Source organism: Verticillium nonalfalfae (assembly GCF_003724135.2).
Source record: "Verticillium nonalfalfae strain VnAa140/NRRL 66861 chromosome Unknown scaffold_45, whole genome shotgun sequence".
Classification (NCBI taxonomy): domain Eukaryota; kingdom Fungi; phylum Ascomycota; class Sordariomycetes; order Glomerellales; family Plectosphaerellaceae; genus Verticillium; species Verticillium nonalfalfae.
Window position 1 is genome coordinate 119788 of NW_021167270.1, and position 23092 is coordinate 142879.

General features: G+C 57.2%; 8 protein-coding genes across 8 annotated transcripts; 4 read left to right on the plus strand and 4 right to left on the minus strand.

Annotated features, from left to right (window-relative positions):
* Positions 1-5780: 5780 nt before the first annotated feature.
* Positions 5781-6846, plus strand: D7B24_006408 (uncharacterized protein; the record flags this gene model as incomplete). Its single annotated transcript, XM_028640539.1, has 4 exons — positions 5781-5810; positions 5869-6086; positions 6149-6242; positions 6298-6846. 4 exons carry the CDS (start codon positions 5781-5783, stop codon positions 6844-6846), a joined length of 891 nt encoding a protein of 296 aa, XP_028495290.1.
* Positions 6847-8076: 1230 nt separating this feature from the next.
* Positions 8077-9586, plus strand: GTF2H2 (General transcription factor IIH subunit 2; the record flags this gene model as incomplete). Its single annotated transcript, XM_028640540.1, has 2 exons — positions 8077-8624; positions 8731-9586. 2 exons carry the CDS (start codon positions 8077-8079, stop codon positions 9584-9586), a joined length of 1404 nt encoding a protein of 467 aa, XP_028495291.1.
* Positions 9587-10103: 517 nt separating this feature from the next.
* Positions 10104-11378, minus strand: D7B24_006410 (uncharacterized protein; the record flags this gene model as incomplete). Its single annotated transcript, XM_028640541.1, has 1 exon — positions 10104-11378. One exon carries the CDS (start codon positions 11376-11378, stop codon positions 10104-10106), a length of 1275 nt encoding a protein of 424 aa, XP_028495292.1.
* Positions 11379-11552: 174 nt separating this feature from the next.
* D7B24_006411 (uncharacterized protein) lies at positions 11553-12047 on the minus strand (the record flags this gene model as incomplete). Its single annotated transcript, XM_028640542.1, has 1 exon — positions 11553-12047. One exon carries the CDS (start codon positions 12045-12047, stop codon positions 11553-11555), a length of 495 nt encoding a protein of 164 aa, XP_028495293.1.
* A 341-nt stretch (positions 12048-12388) lies between these two features.
* Positions 12389-13180, plus strand: D7B24_006412 (uncharacterized protein; the record flags this gene model as incomplete). Its single annotated transcript, XM_028640543.1, has 1 exon — positions 12389-13180. One exon carries the CDS (start codon positions 12389-12391, stop codon positions 13178-13180), a length of 792 nt encoding a protein of 263 aa, XP_028495294.1.
* A 105-nt stretch (positions 13181-13285) lies between these two features.
* On the minus strand, positions 13286-13520 carry D7B24_006413 (uncharacterized protein; the record flags this gene model as incomplete). The annotated part of the gene is made up of 2 exons (XM_028640544.1): positions 13286-13316; positions 13375-13520. The coding sequence occupies 2 exons, from the start codon at positions 13518-13520 to the stop codon at positions 13286-13288; spliced, it is 177 nt and encodes a 58-aa protein (XP_028495295.1).
* Positions 13521-13979: 459 nt separating this feature from the next.
* D7B24_006414 (uncharacterized protein) lies at positions 13980-14748 on the plus strand (the record flags this gene model as incomplete). The annotated part of the gene is made up of 3 exons (XM_028640545.1): positions 13980-14042; positions 14338-14674; positions 14741-14748. 3 exons carry the CDS (start codon positions 13980-13982, stop codon positions 14746-14748), a joined length of 408 nt encoding a protein of 135 aa, XP_028495296.1.
* Positions 14749-16491: 1743 nt separating this feature from the next.
* On the minus strand, positions 16492-18012 carry D7B24_006415 (uncharacterized protein; the record flags this gene model as incomplete). The annotated part of the gene is made up of 5 exons (XM_028640546.1): positions 16492-16875; positions 16937-17344; positions 17420-17643; positions 17718-17785; positions 17870-18012. The coding sequence occupies 5 exons, from the start codon at positions 18010-18012 to the stop codon at positions 16492-16494; spliced, it is 1227 nt and encodes a 408-aa protein (XP_028495297.1).
* Positions 18013-23092: the final 5080 nt, after the last annotated feature.

A 23092-nucleotide genomic window follows, 5' to 3' on the forward strand; every position in this document is an offset into this window, starting at 1 on the left:
TCCACGATCACGCTAGGTGCCTCACGATCAGAGTCGTAGCTCCCTCATCGCCCGCTGACGTCACTGGTGATGTGAGGGGCTGCACAACTACATGTGCATGCGGTGGGTTCCTCTGCAACGACACCTCCACCAGAACGCACGGGCATGCCTTTGTGACAGGCTTCCTCGCTTGGTTGGTTGTCTGGACCTTCAGTAATCCGAGAGGGACTGTAGACGCCGAGTGCGCGGTCCTTGATGATTGTCCAAGAACATTGCAATTCCCATGTCGACACCGCGCCGGGGGAAAGTCCTCGTCGGAAGCTAGCGCCGACGCCGAAGGCCTTCTCTTCTGTGATGTATACATTTGTCGCCGATTGTACAATTTATTCTCATGCTCATCCGTAGACCTCAGGATTTGCGCGCGTTTTATTTGCCGTGAACGTGCTCAGGACTGTCTATCCCGGTGACTGCCTGTGTTCGTACCAGGTTCATGTTCCATTCAGGTCGTTACCGGGTGCGTACCTACTCGGCACTCTAACAACACATGCTTACGAGCTGTGTCATATCAAATCACTCCCTTGAAGCCCGTTCCAAGTTTGTTCTTGGATTTTAATAGCAAACCTGCGAGTGAATATGAACACAGGCAAATGCATGCCGTATTGGCCATGGGGGAATACGAGAGACATTTGACTTGACCATATTTGACCGATAAATGTTTGTTCAAGCCAGCAAAGTCTAGACGACGTAACAAAGACTTGAATCCTGTAATCAGCCCATCTCTATACTCATCATAACATTGTACTAGTCGGTTACCAGTTTGAATAATACCAGCGACGATTAAAAATCTCCTATTAGCACAGAACCCAACGTTGTGTCCACATTGCGAAGACCCACGAGACGGTACTACATGATTTATCCTACTTTGCACATCGTTCATTCCCTCACTTCTGGTTCCGAAATTCTCAAGGACGCAAGACAACCATAGTAGTTCTGATGTCCCCTTTTCGTCAAAGGTCCTATCAGAGAGAGGCTGTGAGCAGAGTGAGGGGGCTTCCACAGGGATTGAAAAGAGTCAGCTGTCAGGTACATGATAGAAGATCACCTGGAAGCTGAGTCTTGGCATCTAAGAGAGCCGCTCGCTGCCCTTGGTTAGCCTCTGCAATCTCGCACTCCCAAAATAGCCCCCCAAGCCGCTCGTTTTGGTTCCTTCGCAGATGCCTGTTTAGTAACCTTATACACGTAGATAAATAATCAAGGTGTTCCTGAAGAAGTTCTCTCATCAGGCGTCTTCTTGAGTCTCAAGCTAGTGAGATTGCGGTCTGCAGAAGAGTGAAGAGGTCTTCCGAAGGTCAGCACGAACTCCCAGTCTTCGTAGATGACTGCAGCTCCGGCTATATCCATGAATCCAGCGCGTGGTGCCTGTGACTCGACAATGTCGGCTCGTATTATCCGCTTCAGGGCTTTCCACTGTTCCTAAGGATTAATTGGAGTGGTGTAATGCCAGGTGGAAGACTTGGTTTGTGAGTTTAGCGTCACCGGATACAGATGGATCCTGAGAGGTGTCATGCATCTTAAATTTCGTGATATCAACGACGTCTAAACCTATGTTGCATGTCTTGAATCGTTCGCCTTTGGCATGCTCAATTCTTGGGCCTCGGTGGATGGATGGACGGCGAAGCAAGGACAAATTTCTTTCGGCCCGGACTCGGTGGCTTTACGAGAAGACCCCCGTGCGATTTCCGTCGTTGCCATCCTTGCTATATTGCAGATTTTGCAGCCCTTCTCATATGACTGTTCGACACGCTTGAATATGATTGACATTGGAGCAACCACCGTCTCTCTAGGTTTTCTTCATAGAAACAAGAACGCAAACCAAGGCGTTGTAAGGTCTCTTGAGGTGAAGACCCAGGACACGAGTTAAGATTTCACCACCCTCTACAGCTTCAAAATCGAACAGCAGAGCGTGACCATGTACTAGTCGATGCAGTTGTCGAGGGACACCCTCTAAGCACAAGTTAGCGACTATCAGTCCCGGGTAGTCGCAGCTTGAGATGGCCAACGAAGAACCGAATGAACGTTTCGATGAGAGCATGACCTGGACAGCCTAGCTGCGTACGTGGGAAAACAAGATGACGATCACCTTCGCGCTTACTCATGCCGATTGTGACTTTAGACAACCTGGCATATGGAACGTGTTCGCTCCTCTTGTGAAGGCAGTCGAGCCAGGTTGAAGCATCAGTGGAAGTTGCTTGTGAAGAAGCATGAGATGAAGCACCAGAAGAAGGGGTTAAAGTTGAGCGCGCGGTTTGGCACCTCGGCTCGTGAAGATATCATGTCTGCGATCCCCTGGCCATGAGTGGCAACGTTTCCACCATTTTTGCAATCAGACAACTCTACATTACAATTCTACGACGGGCCGCGGACACGAGAGCAAGACGGCGAATGTGTCGGGGAGCAGATGCCAGAGAAAGCAGATCCACGTCCAACGGATATGACCTGTGACGGAACAAACCTCACATTATGACCAAGACACTTCATCTGTTTCTGAGATGGAGGTTAGCAAGACGGGAGACAGAAAGAACCAAGTCACAGATACGTTGATGCTTCTACCAGGAATGAAACGAGGCAGTCGGACCAGAACCCTCGACAACGACTTCCAGGGCTACTCAAGCGTTTTGACTCTGAAGGCTCTGGGGCCGACGCCAGGCTTCATGTCGTATTTTGTGGGCGACAACACCCAAGAAGCAGGCATTCCAGTGAACACGGAGTCAAGTCGTCCCAGCCAACAAGGAGATTATACAGGACCTGCCAAACTGCGCCTGCCGATGTTGATCGCACATCAGGCTGGTAAGACGTGGTCAAAACCAAAGCGCAACCGGGCACTTGAGGTACGAGCAGAAATCCCGGCTCAGCAGCAATACCCGCCATCACGTTCGTCGGCAATCTAGCCCAGAAACCCATATTGCATGTTCGGCATCATCACTAAACCACCACCCAGGGCGAGCGCATGCAGAAGAAACATTCTGTTGTCGTCCCTGCATGACCACCTTCGCGGCGCAGTGCAGGCACGAAAATAGAAACGATCGTATTGTCCTTTTGTGCATGTCTCCTTGGCCCACCCTTCCCTCCCCCCCAAGCTACTGCACCCAAAGTCTGGGGTGTGCCCTCTGACAAGTGAAGGATTGGCTGTGGAGGCCCAATGCCGCCATCGCACCGCCACGGCCAGCACCCCATTTCTTCAAAGTATCGCCATGCCCTCGGCAGACCAGAGGAAGAAGGCCTCGGCACCGGGGCTATATCGAGGCCAATACTATGTACTCAAAGTACAAGGTTACACGCTGGCGTCAGAGGGCAGGTTCCAGACCAGTCCGACCAGCTGAAGAGGGCCACAGACACGGCAGCGATCGTCCGGACGGCGTCGACGACACGTTGGACGGGCTGTGGCTCAGCGGTGGCGAGGACGTGAAGCGCAGGCCCCAGGTTGGATCATGGTGATGATGGTGGTGTGTCAGGCTTGGATCACGGCGAACGGGCGGGCATGGCTGCTAGATGGGGGGGAAATCTGTCTACAGGGGGCCTGAAACGGGAGAATGGGCCACTGGAGGAATTTTGGAGCTTGGTTCCTTGGATGCTGGGCTGGGCGTGCAGCACTGCTGTGCGATGATGTGGCTAGTGGTCTGCGCCAGTGGTCACTGTGATGTCGTGCGGCGGCCAAACTTGGGACACGTGGTGGAGAGGAGCGAGACAAAGGTGGCGTCGTCGCGATGGAGCGCTTGCGCGAGGGAGCATCCAAGTGTACAAAGGGAGGACCTGCCGAGCATCAAGCAACGTCATGAGGGAGGAGGGCACAGGGAGAGAGAGCATTGACGACATGATGCGACAGACGAGGAGGGGGCGGTTGGTTGAAGGGCCTGTTGGAGCGTTTGACATTTTGACGTCTGGCGTTTGGCGGCGACGCCGAGGCAGACGATGACTAGTCACAGTCGGGAAACAAATGCGGACGCCTTGGCCACGGGGCAGCATGAGCGTACATAGTGGGCAGGCAGGAGGGCAGGCAGGAGGAGTAGGGCTCGCGAGGATCAAACTCGCCAACTCGGGCGGGTTTCCTCGATGCCAATTGTTGGACGCGGACACGATGAATGCATCATTGCCGCAGTAGCAGTGCAGGGGCATTGCCTGCCACGAAGGGTGGCAGAGGGACAGCGCTCATAGGGCCTTTCGAAGCCAATCAGGCCCACGCCAGCCTCCTCGAAATGCTATGTACCTGTGCTCCAGCACATCATGCATGGACGAACGGACAGTATTCCAGGTTCTCTGCCAGAGAAGTACGCTGCCCCCAGTGGTTCACTGTCTCTGCACGCCCGCTTCGCTTCCACTGCAACACGACACGAACCGACACGTCGCCGGGCGCGAAGACCTGCTCGCTGTCTCGGGGGCCTGTCTTGGATCTTCTTCGACGCTCGGGTCGTGCCTGTCCTGATCGACGCTGCTGTCCTTGTCTTGTCCAGTAGGCTCCCCCTCTCGACAGTCGAGTTCAATTTCGAGGTGTCCATCGTGACCCCCCCTTCCCTCTTCCCTCTTCCTTAGACCACGTCTTCGACAGCCGGATCCCATCCCTTTTCCAGGCTACCTCCTCCGTCTCGTCCGTTTCGCGCGCGACCTGCTGCCCGTTGAAAGTGAAGGTAATCTCACAGTCGACGCTACGATGTACGGGCCGGGTAGCCTCGCTTGTCCAATTACCCAGGTTGCCTGCTTCCAGGACAGCCCGCCAATGAGACAGTCATGACAGGGTCGCGTTACTTGGCTGGAGACCCGCATGAGCTGCGACGCACCAGTCAGAAGGCCTTTGTCTTTCGCCCTCTAACACGGTTCCGGCCTAGGCCAGGTGCAAGGATGCTGGCCAAGCCGGCCAAGTGCTGGCCATGCCAGGACCCCCCCCGGCAATCTGGCAACGAGCAGCCAGGGGAGGGGGCTTGGGGTGCCGCCATTCGGGGGGGGGGGCGGGAAGCCCTGGAGCTGGAGCTGGAGCCAACCTTATATCGTGCCCGTCTCTCTCACTCTCGCTCGCGCGCGCGCTGGAGCAGGTTCGCCGCCGCTGCTCACCCACCCAAGCCACCCATCCACCCTTCTGTTCTGCCCCGTCCCACGCCCGCCGTTTCTGGTCTGGTCTTGCCTGTCACCGTAACAACAGCCATCGCCAGCTTCAGCTTGCTTTCTCGCGACCCGGCCTTTCCAACTCTCTTCACTTCCCTCGACCTACCTTCCCTCCCCACCGCTCTTCTACCACGTCTCTCCCACATCAATCGAGCAGCGAACTCGACGATCCTCTCCCGGGCACACTTGTCCATCGTCTTTTGCTCCGCCCAGACAACACAGCACATTCCCCCCTCCAACGCCTTCTCCGAGTTGCACGTCGTACGGAGGCCCGCATCCGAACCTACGATTGATCCACCATTGAGACCAACCACCTCCACTGCGCCTTCACCGCAAATCCAACACGCCAGAAGCGTCTTGCATTCCGATCTTGACGTGCATCGAAATCGGGCAGACAAAGAAGCGAAAAAGCAAAAAAGGCAAAAAAAAAAGAAGCAGAGTAGATAAACCCACGGCCCCATCCTCGCTGCATTCCAGCCTGTAATCGCCAGGGCCATCGGGCGGCCGTCCTTGGAGCAGCAAACTGAAACACCCTCTGTCACGACCACGCCTGGCAGCCCGCTCGCGCGCGCAAACCACCGGAAAACCTTGACTATCACTCCTCAAGGCACACGGCGATACCTTCGTCGCCCTCACGACCATTGACAATGGGCTCCACACAATTTGGCAACTTTCACGTACGTCCCACCTAGGTCCTCGTTCGTTGGTTGTCAACCCGCTAACACGGCCTCCTAGAACTTCTGCCGGGACTCGACGTTACCCGTTTGCAATGTCTTGTCCGACGCGCACGACCAGTCTGGCCCATGGGGCGGATGTGAGCTCCGCGGCATCTCTGTCGGAGGGGATCGCAGGCTAGGCAACCTCGGATCCATCATCATCGCCGCCCTCGCCATGGCGACCTCGGCCTTCCTTTTGTTCAAGTCGGAGAGGAAGAAGGCAGCTGTTGGGCGAAGGTACGCATAGCCCTGATGGCACGGCCATGTTGCTGCGACATGAGACTGACTCGAAGCGCCAGGGAAATGCAAATATTCCTCGCTACCTACATCCTTATCTCGCTCGCAGAGATCTTCACGGTTGGAGAGTTTCCCCTGCCCGACGGCGTCCGCATTGTACGTTGCCATCTTGAGTCCACTTGGTCCGGACCCCACCGCTGACCCCTCTCAGGCTTTCACTGGCATCCACATTGGCTTGATCATTGCCTCGACCTGGATTCTCATGCTCAACGCCCTCGTCGGCTTCCAGATTGTGGATGACGGCACGCCACTTTCTCTCGGTCTCATGGTGCTGTCAGCGGCCCTCCTCTTCGGCGGCACTCTGTACATCACCCTCGATACTGGTTTCAAGTGGACGGGCTACTGGAACGACAGCTACAACTCACCACCGAACCGTCACATCGCCCTCTACGTCCTGTACCAGCTGGTCCCGCTCATCTTCCTCGTCGCCTTCTTCGTCCTCGAGGCCGTCCTCGTCCTCCGCATCCTCGGCGAGACGAGGCCCATGATTTATTTGACCGCCGCTCTCGTCCTCTTTGCTCTTGGCCAGGTCTTCAACTACGTCGTCAGCTCGCACATTTGTGACGGCACCAACGGCGCCATTGACGGCGCGCTGTTCCAGACGCTCTTCACCCTTCTGTCCGTCGTCATGGTATGGATCTTCTGGTCGAGCATCACGGAGGACGACTGGCCGATGCAAGTTGGCACCGCATACCCTTAGACGGGGACTGGTGAATGTTCGCAGGAGGGTCAGCAAGCAGGCAGCGATGTGAAGGGGTCGGCTCCATCGCTGCCCTGTTGAAAGACGAAGCTGCTGCGGCTGATGCTGCATTGAGAAGCAGCGCACCGAGGCAAGACCACAACCAAATCAGTTTGGTCATGTACACAAAATCACGTCCCTTTCGAAGGTCGCCCCCAGAAAACGGGAACGACCGTCCACGACGTTACGGAAACGGAGTTTCAGGATCGCCAGGCGGACATTGTCTATTTTTCGACACACTCATTCATTTCTTCGCAACGACGGCAACGAACCGATCGCACGAAACACAGCAACGTTTTTCACGAGCAACAAAGGAACGAAGCAGAGTTCCTATATGACACATGGCAGTACTTCTAATACAGCCGGAGACGCCCCAACCCAGGCCGGAATACGCTTCGAGGCGATGGGGGCTGTCGGGGGCAGGTCGTCGCGTCCGCCTGCCATGGGCCGCGATCGACGAGTTTTGGTTATTGGAAAACGAGACGGGAACCGGAGAGAGGAAAGTGGGTGGGTTTTTGGACATGGATGTGTGTGGCAAGGTGGTGTACGCGGCTCGGCTTTGAGGTGTAGAGCATGAAGTCGAGGGATGGCTCGTAGTCGTAGTTTAGTTGGCACTTTATACCCCGGAGAGAAGCGTATAATACATAGGAGTCAGTAGTTACATATCCTTCATTGGCGTACAGTGCGTCCTGTGTTTGCTGAGCTGACGAGTCGTAACCTGGAAGTGCTGGCTGTGGAATGATGATGACCTGATAAGGATCTTGTTGGCAGTGGCCACTTGCCCTCAATCCCCCTCTCCCATGGCGGAAGGCAGAAGAAGACATGTCCGAGGCTGGAAAAAGTCGCTCATCAGCAGATCGCCACACTACAATAAAGGTTGGTTGCGCTCAGAGATATCGGTGCATGAAATAGTACGATGGCGCTGATTGGCAGCGTTCTCAGAGGCCCCTGCACAAGGCTGTGAATCGATGATCAACCACTTGCAGCCTCGTCCCATCTTGTATGCACCCACATCTGCACATTTCCAACCTTCGATCTTCCACTTTGGTCCTTCCTCCGCAAAGCAATCCCCAACTTGACGACCGTCTTGTTCTTCTGCCACCCCCCCATTCGACACCTCGATCTGCCTCGTCCTTCCTCCCTTGCCGACAGCATACCTCAACGCTCGCTTGTCCCCACCCCCGGGCCACCATGTCCGACTCCGACGGCGACTTTGTCGAGTCCGAAGACGACCGCCACAGACCCTCGCGGCCGGCCGGCGGCGGCAAGGAGGCGCGCAAGAAGAAAAAGGCCGGCAAGGCGGCGGCATGGGAGGTCGTCAAGCGGTCGTGGGAGACGGTCGAGGAGGGCGCCGACGGCAGCCTCGACGTCGAGGGGCGGGCCGAGGCCGAGAAGCGGCGGCGTCTGCTGCGCGACACGACGCCGCTGCAGCGCGGCATCATCCGGCACCTCGTGCTCGTGCTCGACATGAGCTTCGCCATGGCCGAGAAGGACCTGCTGCCCACGCGGCTGCGGCTCACGTGGCGCCTCGCCCGCGAGTTTGTCAAGGAGTACTTTGAGCAGAACCCCATCTCGCAGATGGGCATCGTCGGCATGCGCGACGGCGTCGCCGTTCGCGTCAGCGAGATGGGCGGCAACCCCGTCGAGCATGTCGAGGCCATCAACAAGTGGGCCGAGATTGACCCGCAGGGGAGCCCGAGTCTGCAGAATGCGCTCGAGATGTGTCGTGGTGCCCTGTTGTAAGTCTGCGTCCCGCCTGTGTCTGGGACGTCTGTCCACCAAGGTCGGCGAAGGACACAGTGATGAGCTCTGGTTTGGGATCCTTCTCTAACAGGCCCTGTACAGCCACGCGCCGAGCCACGGCACGAGAGAGGTGCTCGTCGTCTACGGCGCCCTGCTGTCGAGCGACCCCGGCGACATTCACGACACGATCGCGAACCTCCTCACCGACAGGATACGCGTGTCGATCGTCGGGCTCGCGGCCCAGGTCGCCATCTGCGAGGAGCTCTGCCGCAAGACCAACGCCGGCGACGCGACGCAGTACACCATCGCCCTCGACGAGATGCACTACCGCGAGCTGCTCCTCCGCACGACGACGCCGCCCGTGACCCGCACCCAGGCCCAGAGCACGGCCTCGCTCCTCATGATGGGCTTCCCCTCGCGCACCCTCGCCCCCGCCGACACGACCGCCTACTGCGCCTGCCACAACACGCCCGTCCGCGAGGGCTACCTCTGCACCCGCTGCGGCACCCGCGTCTGCCGCCTGCCCGCCGAGTGTCCCGCCTGCGGCCTGACCCTCATCCTCTCCACCCACCTCGCCCGCTCCTACCACCACCTCTTCCCGCTGCGCAACTGGGTCGAGGTCCCCTGGGCCCGCGCCGCCGCCTCGCGCGCCTGCTACTCGTGCCTCGCGCCCTTTCCCGACCCCCCGGCCCAGCGGCGGGGCCACCGGACCAACGGCACCGACGGCAGGAGGCGAGGCGACGCCGGCGACGAGGAGGCGGCGTCGGCGCCGAAGCAAAAGGGCGTCAGCGAGAGCAGTCGCTACGCGTGCCAGGTGTGCGGCAACCACTTCTGCATCGACTGCGACGTCTTTGCGCACGAGGTCATACACAACTGCCCCGGCTGTCAGAGCGACGCGCGGGGCGCTGTCACGAACGGAGAGAACGGCACGAACGGGGCGATGGAGGTCGACAGCTGAGGGGGTTTCATTCTCAAAGCGACGAAACGTGGCACAAGAACGGCACGGTCTTGCCAGGCCAAGGCAGGGAGGTGAGGGAGGAAGAGGCACGCTGTCAGTACGGGACTGCTTTAGCCGCAAGGAAGCGTGGGAGCTCTGGAGCATCTGCAGGGCGAAACGGAGTACCGGGCGAGCTGAATCGGCTGCCCTTGCAAGGAGATGGGGGGGGGACATGGATTTTTTTTTACTTTCGCCATGGCGAATCACTTGGGGACAAACATGATGCGGCGTTCAGGTGCGAATGTTTCCTTTGGGGGCCCGGCAACAAACATGTTGTAAATCAAAACGAAACGGCGCGTTATCTCATTCAGAGCAATGCTACCAGACCACTACTACTGAAACGAGGTCATAAGGTCATGATATGAATATTCTCCCATCACACATGCTCGATGTGCTTGTAAAATAAACGCGTGGTTCTCCTCTTCCAGAGAACACGTCCCCCCCTTTTTCGCCTTCAACTCCCTGTCCCGGCACCAGCTCACAGGTTGCCGCGCTCAGCCTGCTCCCGCTCAATAGCCTCAAACAGGCTCTTGAAGTTGCCAGCGCCAAAGCCGTCAAACTCGTTGCGCTGAATAATCTCAATGAAGACGGTGGGGCGGTCCATGAGGGGCTTGGTGAAGAGCTGGAGCAGGTAGCCGCCCTCGTCGTAGTCGATGAGGATGCTGAGGCCCTCGAGGACGTCGAGGTCCTCCTGCAGCTCCCAGCGGCGCTTGTCCGACTTGAGGCGGCGGCGCAGCGTCTCGTAGTAGGTGGCGGGGACCTTGATGAACTCGACGCCGCGGGCGCGCATGGCCGAGACGGTGGCGATGATGTCCTTGGTAAGCAGGGCAATGTGCTGGACGCCGGCGCCGGCGTTGAAGAGGACGTACTCCTCAATCTGGGAGCGCTTCTTGCCGGGGGCCGGCTCGTTGATGGGCATCTTGACCATGTTGTTGGGCGACGCCATGACGATGCTGTTGAGGGCCGAGAACTCGGTGCTGATCTGCGAGTCGTCGACCGACCAGAAGCGGTGGAAGGCGAGGCAGCGCTCGTAGAAGGCGCAGGCTGCCACCATCTCGTTCCACGACTGGTTGCCGACGCAGTGGTCGATGCGCTTCAGAGGCACCGTCGGCAGGGGCACCGAGGACGGCGGGGGGGCCGCGGCGCGGAACCCGGGGAGGAAGGGTCCGTTGTAGGAGCCGGCGGCACGCGAGATGAGCGTGTGCGTCGTGTCTCCGTAGGTGCGGATGACGGCCGTGGCGACGTCGCCGTGTGTCTCGTCATGCAGGAGGCCAGGCTCCTGGACCGACACGGCGCCGGCGGCCACAGCGGTGGTGTAGACGGCCTTCACATCGTCGACCTCAAAGGCGACGTCCTTAACGGCGTCGCCATGCTTTTCGAGGTGCGCGTGGATCTCGGCGAGGAGAGCGCGGTCGGTCTTGTTGATGGGCTCGTCGGCGGGGAGGTGGACGCCTGAGCGGATCGGCGAGGTGAAGACAAAGCGGACGTCCTCGTTCTGGACGACGTACGACGCAATGTAGCGGCTGCCCGTCTCGAGACCCTTGTAGGCGACGGTACGGAAACCGAAGAGGTTATTGTAATACGAGGCAGCCTGTTTGGCGTTGCCAACCCACCAAGTTATGTGGTCATAGCCGCGGAACTGGGGAAGAGGTTGCTGGACGGCGAGGCCATCGCTGAGGGTTGCTGTAGTTGGCGGCGCCGCCGGATAGGCGGCGGACTGTGGGGGCGAGTCTGTGATGGCAGAAGGGGACATTGACACTCAGAAGGTATCGGGGGTGATTCGATATAATGGATTCAAGGGGCGTTTGACAACGTTGTTAAGTCTAGGGGGGGAGAGACCGAGGGATGAAATTGATTGATGGTGAAGAAGGGTAGATACCAAGAGGATTCCAACGTTTCGTACGGTCACAAAAGTACCACCACTTCCTTAAGTATCTTCGTAATCCACCCTCCCCTGAGACCGCCTGGTCAGGTCCATCAGATGCTGGGCCGAAGAGAACGGAAACACACGCACACCTAGAGTAATCTGACACTGGTCCGTGTGGTCCATAAGCCGTGTGAGGGAAGCGGGGTTGCCGCACCTCACCAATGTCCAGCAGCGGATTACCAGGCTTTGCGGCTCCCATGACGAGCCCTCTCTGCCTGTTTTCGCACGACAGTGGGTGCCGAAAGGAGAAGGAGAGGTTGGCGGCGGCTGTTGAAGGGAGCGGTTGTACGCTGGGCACCGTTTGACACGCAAGGCCGTCGAGGCATAGGCCGTGGGCGGAAAGGGGCCGATCCAGCTCGGCCGCCCGCCGTGAGCCGAGCTAAGCCGCGCCTTGCCGGGTGCGACGGGCGCCGGCCTAAGATATGCTTCGAGACGCCCCACACCCTCAGAGGTCGTCATGCGGCTGTCCTGGAGAGATTCGATGGCGACGTGCATTGTGAGAGGTTGACGGGTGGCTGGTCATCTGTATGTTCTTATACCGCTCCTGGTACCCGAAGCTGGCCCCCTTAGCCATCCTTCCGCAGCCGTCAGCCTGCGGAATTGGCGTCCGCTGACAATCGTGCCCCGCCGTTGTATTGCGAATCCGACCTTGAAAGCCCGAAGCTTTCTTGAATAAAGATCCATCGATGCAGGTTGTGTTGATGCCATTTGACGAAAAGCATACGAGTCTCGGGTACCAACTTTGACAGCCTCCTCTCGGAACAACTTGTTCCAACGAAGAGCTAAGCCGCTCCCTCGACCATTCACGTAACACTTGATCCAATCGCGTCGCTGCCATGGCCGAAGTATCTCTCAGTCGCAATGACCTCAACGTATTGGAGAAGATCAAGGATCCCGACTTCGACCCCGCAGCTATTGTCATGTTGGACCAGTCGCTGCCACGCGACCCCCACATCACTGACAGCGCCGTCTACGAGCGAGTCATCCAGATAGAGCGCGAGATTATCTTGTCGATGCAACAGCTCGAGCTTCAATTGGCAGGACTCAAGCCCAAGACCATCGCCGAGCCAGTCGAGGAGTACAAAAGCTTGCTTTCCAAGCTTGACGACTTCGTCTCCGAGTACCCCAGTTATGCCAGCGCGCGCAACAACCGGACGCAAGCTCTGAGGCGGCTTTACGGTGACACCATGCTCCTCGACAATGCTGAGGATGCGCAGCGTCTGGTACGCGAGCCCAGCCCAGACGAGAGGGCCCGGGCGGCGGCCACCGCGCTCAGCGACACCGAGACATCGGTTAGTCTGCTGACTCCCAAGCTGGCCTTTGGTGCCATGTCGCCGCAGTCGGCCAAGACGCTGTCTCTCGCGTACACGCAGCGTGCAGCCATTTACCATACGACATCCAAGCTCATCGGAGAGGGTCGCGTGGCAGTGGCTCAAGACAGAGAAGAGTCTAACTGGGCCAAGATTGACTTTGAAGAGGCGGCTTCTCGGGACTTTGCCATGGGTGGCAGGCTCGGCAATGAGATTGCCAAGGGCCTGGCAGTCAGCACGAACCCGACAGCTAAGCTGTGCGGGCAGATGGTGCGCGAGGCGATGAAGAAGGAGTACGGGCCGGATTATGGAAATTGATTGGGTATCTGTCGCTAGTTGCTATGTGAGGTCGGCATGGAGCTGCTCTTCATGTATCGACGGAGGCGCTGGCGCCAGCAGTGTCTGTAGTGGGATGTGGATTGGTCACAGAGACGCCATGAAGTTGTTCACACGTCTGCCAACGTTAGCCATAAAGCTAGGCACTTTGCGCAATACATCATGTAGACGCCCACCTTTTGGCAATCCCAATGGTCTCCTGAGTCGACCTTCCCTTGTCCTTCTCTTCGCGGTTGATCCTTGTCACGGCAGCGCCGAGACCAATGGCGAGAGCGAAGATGGGATCGGCCACCCTGGAGATGATGTATGTAGGAGCAGGCATGGTGATGGTGCCGATTTGGTCGCGTCGAACCCAGATGATGGTCAGAGTAGCGGGTGGGGCTTCCGAGGTTGAACAGACAGATGGTCGGAACAAGTCGATAGAGAGCTCTCGCGATGTTCGGCGGATGAGATGCAAGCAAGCAGACGAGATAATCCGAGGCCGGCAGTCGCGTTGGTCAGTGCTCCTCCTCGAGCTTGACCCGCTCATCGACTGGTCGAGTGCTGCACCCTAGACCCACCCAAGAAGTGTCAGCACGTGACTCATCCCACAGAATCCCGCCCACAACTAACCTTTCAAATCACGTGCTTAGGTCCCCTCGCTTGCAGTGTGCAGTGGGCTAGGCTAACCCACAGCCCCAACGCATTTCCAGAAACTTTTCTCTCTGAAGAAGACCAGCGCCCAGTGACCGACGAACTCCCTCACCACACCGTCCAGATACCCGACACCCCCCGGTTCACAATGAAGTTCCTCAAGGTCGGCCGCGTCGCCATCATCACCCACGGTCGCTATGCCGGCAAGAAGGTACGATCCCACGAATTCTGCGCACCGAGTCCACGTTGTTTCCTGGTTGGTGGGAAGAGGGGGCCGATGGAAAATTGATGGGAGTCCCGAGGATAAGGAGGAAGAGGATCGCGAGCCCGAGCACGACACCGGCACGCCGATGAAAAAGAGAGAGACACGGTAGCAAGGGGAAAAAAAAGAACCATCAATCGGACCAGGAAGCAACTCGGGACAGAAAGCGGCAATGCAGCATGAACTCGAAAACACGCACACACATGCACAGAAGAGATTTCGCTAACACGCGCCCGTTTTCCAGGTTGTGATCATCCAGCCTGTCGACAGCGGCAACAAGGCCCACCCCTTCGGCCACGCCCTCGTCGCCGGCATCGAGCGCTACCCCTCCAAGATCACCCGCCGCATGTCCAAGACGCGCCAGGAGAAGCGCTCCAAGATCAAGCCCTTCGTCAAGCTCGTCAACTACAACCACCTCATGCCCACCCGTTACACCCTCGAGCTTGAGGGCCTCAAGGGCACCGTCTCCAACGACACCTTCAAGGAGCCCAGCCAGCGTGAGGACTCCAAGAAGACTGTGAAGAAGGTTCTGGAGGAGCGTTACACGAGCGGCAAGAACCGGTGGTTCTTCACTCCTCTGAGTATGTCATGACCCTCTCACGACGCACACACGCATCCCAGATGTACTGACTAACACGCCACAACAGAGTTTTAAAGGAAAAAAGGGAACCCGTTTCTGCGCACGTCACTCGGCTGGGGAGTTGGTATGGCTTGTGAAGAGCATCACTCAATTGGCATTCGAGATCCTCGGTTAAGGACCTCCCACACGAACCAAATCAAAGACCTGATGACAACCTCCCTTATTGTTTGTCGGAACGCATTAAAATTGCATTTGGTGACGTGACCGGGACACAGATGATGCAGCGACGGCCGTTTTCTTCTTTCACTATCCAGACCTCGGGGAACGAGGAACGAAAGACACCACCAACGGCGGGGGGGAGCAAAACGATGGGGATGGAAAAAGGGGGGGCGTGGGCGCGCGGCTGCTGTTGGGGGACGCGCCGGCTGCCCCGTGTAATCCCACGCGGCAGTGGCCGGGATGCCGTCTTGCATTTGTAGCGTGTTCGAGAGTCTATGTGAACCCATTGACTGTCGCTTCTGCCGTGCCGTGCGTGGTGCTATGCCGCAATGTGACAAACGTGTCGGCGAATGTCGCCTGGGACCTGGCACTGTCGGCCCTGGGTGATATGAGAACACATAGCTTTGTTTACCCTCGTTCAATCCACGTCGGCCAGGTTCGCACAAAACAGTCCTGAGGATCTTGTCAGGGCGGTTACATGGCGGGTTTGTAGCCTCAAGGGGAGCCTGTAACAAATCTGAGGACGACAGTCATTCTTACGTGTCTACTCTGGGCGGGTTCTGGCTGCGTGCACCGGATGCTGGATGGAGAAGCAGCCGGCAAGCTTGACAAATCGACAAGCTGGCCATCAATGTTTTCAGAGAATCCCCAATACTTCCTGCGATGTTGCGACAGCATGACAAGTTGATTCCTTGAAGCGAATGCAACAGAGATGCCGTTCAAGCCAGAAAAGGGACCAGGATAGATAGACTCACATCATTGACGCTTTGCGCACGTCGTTTGAGGTTCCGCCAGGTGGCCCCATCATCGACTTCCAGCGAGCTCGGCCACATCTCGCAGAAAGCTGCTGCACCAAGTTGTAAAACGGCCAGATCAACATCACTACATCGACATTGAGGTCGAAATGAAGAACCGCAGATTTGAAAGTATTCATAACATTTGCATACATGCATGTCTATCCTCACGCCGTCTAAAGTACATCAAATTAGACTCCTTCGTGCGCAGAAAAAAAAAAGAAGAAGCCATGCGACCGGGGTTCCCTGATGCGCTCTGCGCCATTGCTCTTGCTCCGTTTCCGCGCATCTTCTCCCACTTCACCTGGTAGCTGTACACAAACGCGCGCCGCCGCCGCCACCCCTTTACACCTCCCAAAGGTAAGAAGCCATTCGTACATTGGACCGTCCCGCCCCGTCTCCTTCGTCTTTTCAGTCCCCTCCTCCGCCCTCCTCAAGGAGTCTGGCAAAGAATAGACCAGTTGTCCCGTGGGGCAGAAGGAAGAAGCTGCGTGCTGAGGAAGAATAAAAGGGGGGGGGATTGGTCCTTGCAGAAGGAAAAAACGGGGTATTGGGGGATTTTTATATTGAAAGATTGGGAGGAGGCCAACGAGACATTTTCAAGGCTGCCTTCCGTAGTTGTTTCCATCCCGCGGCGGGCTGCGCGGTAGAGGCGATCCGACGCAGCCTCGTACCGAAATACAAAGAAGAGGAAAAAAAAGGGGAAGAAATAGAAAAAGAGCCCTCGCCGAGCTGGCCTCACGACTCGGCAGAGGAGTACTCATTAGGTGGGGAAAGTCATGTTGCCTAGCCGGTAGACCACTTTTTACAGCCTGTCGGAGCCCAGACGATCACTAACGCTGTGCATGCCGTTGACAAGCTTGTGAGGGTCGTACTCGGGGGCGTAGGTCGGCGCGACCTGGCTGAGGAGCCAGATAAACGTGAAGACCGACATGATGAGGACGGCCAGCTTTCGAAGAACGGGCTTGCGCTGGCCAAACTCGGCCCACTGGCGGGAACCCTCGCCAATGTAGCCACGGAGCTGCTCGTAACCGAGCTTGTAAAAGACCATGCCGCCGAGGGCGATGGTGTAGCCGAAGAACTGCAGGGCGGAGACCTTGGTGCCCCAGATCATCATGGAAGCAGCGACGAGCATGACGTCCTTGAGCACACCGCAGAGGGTGAGCACCAGGGAAGAGGTCTTGCCAATCTGTGTCGCCATTGTTAGCGTCGACATGAACAGGTACGTGACGCGCACGGGGAAGACATACCAGGAAAACGACAGAGACGTTCAGGAGGAACGCACACATGCCGTTGAGGAAGAAGGTGCTGAGGCCGACGTGGTAGACCTCGGCCATGGAGCAGCGAGGAATCTCCCAAACGAGCGCAACAGCAAGGTTCATGGCGGCGCAGATGGGCGCGAAGTAGTACAGAGAGACCAGGGGGTCCATCTTGTAGTCGGCCGAGCTCAGAAGGCGTTGCACCATGGTCAGACGCAGAGCCTCAAAGATGACACCGCCGATCTGGAAGATGACACCGACCCAGACAAACTCAATCTCGCCAATCGAAGCAATGATCACACCCACAACGATGACGGACACATTGAGGAAGACCTTCATGTTGGGCGTAGACACGCCGAGCGACCAACCGGCGAGGAGGACAGCGACGGGAGTGGTAGCCTATCGATCAAAAACAATTAGATAAGATCTCAGACAAGGATGGTCGATTGCCTCTTCAAGTGGAAAAAGTCTTACCTTGAGCATCTGGATGAAGGCAACAGAGAGGTACAGGTAGGTCAGGTTGCCGCAGATCAAACTCAAGCTGAAGAAGAGGCCGATGGGGACAATAGCCCGCACGTAGACACGGCCGGTCATCTTGACCGTCTTGCGGCCGTCAAGGAGGTGAGTCCATCGAGCGAGGATCTGGGTCATGAGGGTAGCGAAAGAAAGGTGGTAGGTGGTCAGGATGACCGGGTAGCCTGGAGGGGGGTTTCTTGCGTTAGATCAATTCTTGCTGGCGATGAAGGGCATGCTGTGGAGGGAAGAGGCTCACGGAAGTTGAGGGTATCGAGGATCCATTTGTTGAAGAGAATGACGGAGGACGAGAGGGAGATCCAGACACTGCAGGCGTTGCATCGTCAGCCATTGTTCATCACCGTGGCACTGTGGCTTTTTGTTCTCGCAGTGTTTGCTCGAGATACTCACATGACGTAGAGGGCAGGGTGAATGGCGTTGGACTGAGCCTTCTGTTGCAACTTCTCGGCTTGGGCATTGTTGGTTGGGAGGATGGGGCCCTCGGCGCGCGGCACATCGCCAGAGACCCGTGTCTTCTCGTCGGCGACAGACATGGTGGTGGATGAGATGTGTACCGATGGGGAGGATGCGGAAGAGAGGAGGACGTGATGGTCGGCAAAGAGGTGACCTTCAGATACGCGTGGTGATCGTGGTCGTCGTCTTGGTCGTCGATGTCGTTGCCAGTCGATGGTCGAGGGACGAGATTTAGGTCGTGGCCGAGAGAAGTAAGACGCGCAAACAGACGGTGGGTTGGTTTTGGGGGGGTGTGTGTGGAAGGGGGAAAGCGAGTGGACAGGACGAGCCAAGCACTTGTCAAAGGGGGCCGTGGGGCAGGTCCCTTAACAGAATGCAAATCGGGGGGTCCCTTGAAAAAAAAAAAAGCTGCAGATGTACAACCGTGTGCTTAGCAGGTACCGAGAATGGACGTGGCAATAGCGGTACAGTAGCGGGAGTCTGAGCTGAAGCCGGGCGAGAAAAGCTTGTCAACGTCGTCCTCGTTCGCAGGGTCAGAGGGGGTGATTCTGGCGGGTGGAACAGGAGCAGGAAGAAGGAGAAGAAGAAGGAGTGAAGAAGAAAGACTGCGGTGCACGAGTCTGCGCGCGTGTGTGAGAGAGAGACCCGGTCCAGCTTTGTGTTGGCCGGTAATCTTGGTGCTTGGTAGTGGTTTGGATGGAGATTTGTGTGGGAATGGGAGGAGCCCAAACGGGGGAGGGGAGGGGTGGGATGGAAAGACGGGATAGCAAAGACGGTCGACCAGGGGTGGGGGGGAGCAAGGAGAGGGTCCAGGAGACGAGATTCGATGGAGGCGTGGAACGGTGGATGAGATGCGCGTGCATGCCCCAGCAGACGGCACGAGCGAGGGGCCCTGCCAACCAACTCAATGGCTGGCAAATGGAAAGGGAAAATTCTGGTCAAACTGCCCATCATTGGATGAGCTACCCCGATAAGCCCAGCCAGAGGGTTGTCCGCTGGCCAATCCAATCGTCGCTTCCCACATGTTGCCGTGATCTGGCCCTCTCATCATCGGTGCCTGCGCCTCATCTTCCCAGGGGCTGGATGGGCCTGAGATTAGTGCTCTTAGGGGCTGCCAGCCTAAAAGAGGGTCCGCTTCAGGGGGCAACAGACCTCCCCCCTCTCCCCTCCCCTTCTCCCCTTCGATGTACCTGGGTAGGTACCTACCTAGGTAGGTAAGGTAGGTAGGTACCTTAGGTAGGTAGGTAAGGTATGTGTCGATGCTTGGTGCTTGGTTCGCCTTGCATCAGATCCACTGACCTGATGCCTGGCCGTCCATCAAGTGTTCCCCTCCATGCTCACAACTCGCTTGATTGCGATCCTTCAGCTTGATGTTTCTCTCCATCTCGTCAAGCGGATTCAAGCTCCATCACAAACCCCAGTCTGTGCTCCCTGGCTGTCCAGTCTACAACGAAAGGACGAGGAGAAATCCCGACATCGTTGACATCCCTGGCCCGCGGCATCCCTTGGTGCCTACTCAACGTCCGATGTACTCGGTACTAGACGATCATCATGCGCCGACAGTCCAGAGAGCCAGGATTCCCTTCACGAGTCGAGCCCATTCCGCAGATCTCGGCCCCCCACCCCTTATTAATGCAGCGTGCGACAGTGCCCCTTGTGGCCCTATGCCCTGTGCCCTGTGTTTGAGCTGCCAACCTAGCGGACGACTATCAGTATCCCGTGGATCTGCTTGTTCCGATGCCGCAAGCGCCCTTTGCCTGGCTTCAGAGTGAACGCTGGTCGGTGTGTTCGTGGTGATACTCTGATTCGTCATTGTTTACGCCCATCTTCTCCATGCAGCGCTGCTTTTACTCTCATTGTACTTGTCCACATGTCGCCGGGTGCCGGGGCGAAGATCAACAGCAGTGAGCCTGAGCGAGATGACAGGGCATCGTCCAATGGGCAGTTACACTGCGATTTGGCGACGGCCGCGTGTGTCCCTCTGCTCCCGGCCGCCCGCCGTTCAGGGGGTTGCTGGGAAACACGTCGCGGGAAGCACAGCCTCAATCCGTTCCAGCATGGCGTGCCACGAGTCGCTTAGGACTGGTCGGCACGCCGGAACTCCCTTTTCGGCGCGCCCCCTAGCAAAGGGGGGAGGACGGGAGGGGAGGGGCAAACATGGCAAGGGAGCAATTTAGAAGGGGGGGGGGCAGGAGCAAGAAACTGACTACCGTGTTCGCAAGTTACGGTTGCTGCCAAAAATTTGCTTGATGCGCTGCTCTGGGATGGGTAAAGTGGCCGACGCCTCTCCCGTCACGAGCTCTTTTGGGATTACGGCCACGACGACGAACAACGTCAAACGGCCAGGAACACGAGACGACCACGTAACAGACCCGCCCGGTTACGAACAAGTAATATCCTCGCCGTCGTCAGTCAGGAAGTTTCCAGCTGCCTGGCTGGGACCCGGGTGTGGGGGCCGAACGCGGTCTCGGTTGACTCTATTTTTGTCGAGTCAGCACCGGATAGGGACTTGAACTCGTGAAGAGCGAAGCTCTCACGATACTGATAGATATCCTTCAGGACAAATCATGGGTTGTCGATAGGCTGTCAACCACCGACGCCAATTGTCCTACAGCATTTCTACCGAGGCAATGTGCGCGAATTGTATCACCAATCCCAGGTGAACCCTATGGTCGGTAGCCTTCGAGGTTTTTTTCTGTTGGTCAGAAACATCACGACGTAATGTTAGTCGGTCAGCATTCTTCGAACCTTCGGAACGAGTGGCCATCTCTTCAAATACCAAGCTAGGGAACCAATGAGCGCCAAGGACGCCTCGACTCTTATTTTGTCTAGCAAGTAGTTCTGAGTCTGGTATGCTGTCGCTGTATTGTCCCAAACCGGGGCTTCCGTATGCCCACTCGCGCCGTCCCTTGTTTAGCTTCAATGTGACTTCTTTGACAGCCTGAACTGGACTAGTCAGGCGCGGCGAGGGCATCGTCCTCAAACCATCCATCTATCTGTCAAGGGATGATCGCATAGCACGATCGAAAGGATCAACCATGTACGCCATCGAGATGAATCGTAGGCTGTCAACCCTAATCCAGTCAGGCATCGGACACTACTAGTCGTTTGAGGGTTCGTGGAAAGGCTGTCTAAGTCGAGCCAGTTCGGTATAGCCATAGCGGGGGCCGAGAGTCTTCGCGTCGGAGATATAACCATCCCGAAGGCTCGTCGATGCGGTCTTGGCTTCGAGCTGCGTGGCGCCTCATCCAGGATACATGGTAGGGGAACCAAGCCAAGACCTCAATCGAAGAGCGTGCTCTCGGCCTGGTCGCGGGTGGCACGACAGGGCCGGTAGTCGAATGCTAAGCTCTCTCCGAACAGGTTAGTCAGGTACGGGACAGTTTAAACACGCGACACGGTGTGCTGCAGGCATGTCATGGCTGACATGAGGCAAACTCGGCTGCTTTGCCATTTGCCTGCCTTGGTCGGGGCTTGACACACGCCGCACGTACATGCCGCGCGTTGACCGCTGGGTCTGATGTAGATCGGATCATCGACATGTTTCAAAGGTTGTGGATGGATCAGGAGACGGTGTCGGGATTCACGAGTCATCCTCACAATCTGCAAAGCATTCTGGCATGACCCAAGCACACCAGCCCTGGGGCGGATGGTGATGTATGATGAATGCTCGAAGATCAGGGGGGAAGATCGATTGCACTGCCATCCTCCCTAGCGTACGATGGCGATTGATTGCAACCGCTGACTGATGAGATGAAGCAGATTGTCTCGACAGGGCGGGTGGTGGGAGACGGCTGAACTGGCATCATTATCCCGTGGAGGAGGTGGTAATTTCCAATACGGTGAGGGTATGTCGTCAGAGAGACGAAGAGCATGTATGAATGCCCCTGGCCAGACAGACCCTGCGACCGCATTCGGCACTGGTGTTAAGAATATGGGTGCCTATCGAGATACCCGTGGGCGAATCTTGGGCTTGTATTGGCTTGATTTGAGCACCAGCTGGTGCTGGTCCTCGCAGTGACCGTCTCCTTTGGGCAGACCTTTCTCGAATTCAGACAAATGAGGCGCGCAGCGTGAATAACGCTGCGTGCCAGGGGCGTCGAAGCCGAAGTCGTGCCACGGTGACCATGCAGTGGCGGCGGATGAGGCCTGGGCGTGGGTAATTGACATCAATTTCCATGAGATTGCGCCTAGCAGGGTTCGGTATCAGACTCGTGGCAGGCCGGAACCATCGACACAAAACGAAGAGGTTGGCTGAAAAGAGGCGTCGATGGACCGAGCTACGTTTGATGAGATTGTTTCCTCGTTCTTGTCCAGCGAAAAGTGGGGGGGGGGGGGGGGGGGGTTAGTGGGTTGCATGCATAGGTAAAGCCATCTCAGGCGACCAACTGCCAGACAGGGCGAGGGCCGAATTAGACCTACTAGGCGCGATCTTTGATGTCCGTCGAGCCTGCCACGGTCTCCTTTGACCAAGAAGTGGTCAAACAGTGCCGATCAACCTCCGGCGAGAGCGGCATCAGAGTGTGGAATCTGACTCGAGTGCCCATTGTCTGGCTGTGGCAAGCGCGCGACAGCACAGTACCCCAGGGAGGCTGTTCAAGCGTCAGCCGCAGATCCTTGTGAGCGGTGAATCGATGGCAAGAGTTGATGCGGTAGGTGGCCGTGTACCGTAGCAGTGGGAAAGGTACAGCAGTTATTACCATCCCCACAACAAGCCGTCTATCAGTATGTGCAAGGTGGGCATGGCGTGAGCCGCGGATCGTCGACAGCGCACGGATCCTCGTCCCACCCAAACTTGGCGTACTTAGTATGCTGTGCTGGACCGTTGCTCAAGCTAGGTGCTCGTTGCAGGGAAAGGCCAGGCACTGCATTGGTCCATTGTATCCGCTTTCTCTTGGGATGGTTTTCAATGCTTGGCTCTCGCAACTTGTTTCGTCGTTACCTTCTTTGCCTCTGTAGAAGCCACAGCAACGAAGGTTGCTTGCGTCCGCTGCCCAGCAAGGCCCCATCGGCGGCCAGAGGATCTGGCTGATATGTGTGCTACCCCCACAAGGTAGACAGTCGTGATGCGTGACGCGACCGTAGGAATTGGGTGACTCGTCCAGGTATGACCAGAAGAGAGCCCAAAAGTTGTAGAGGATAGCAGTTACAGAGCAGCGC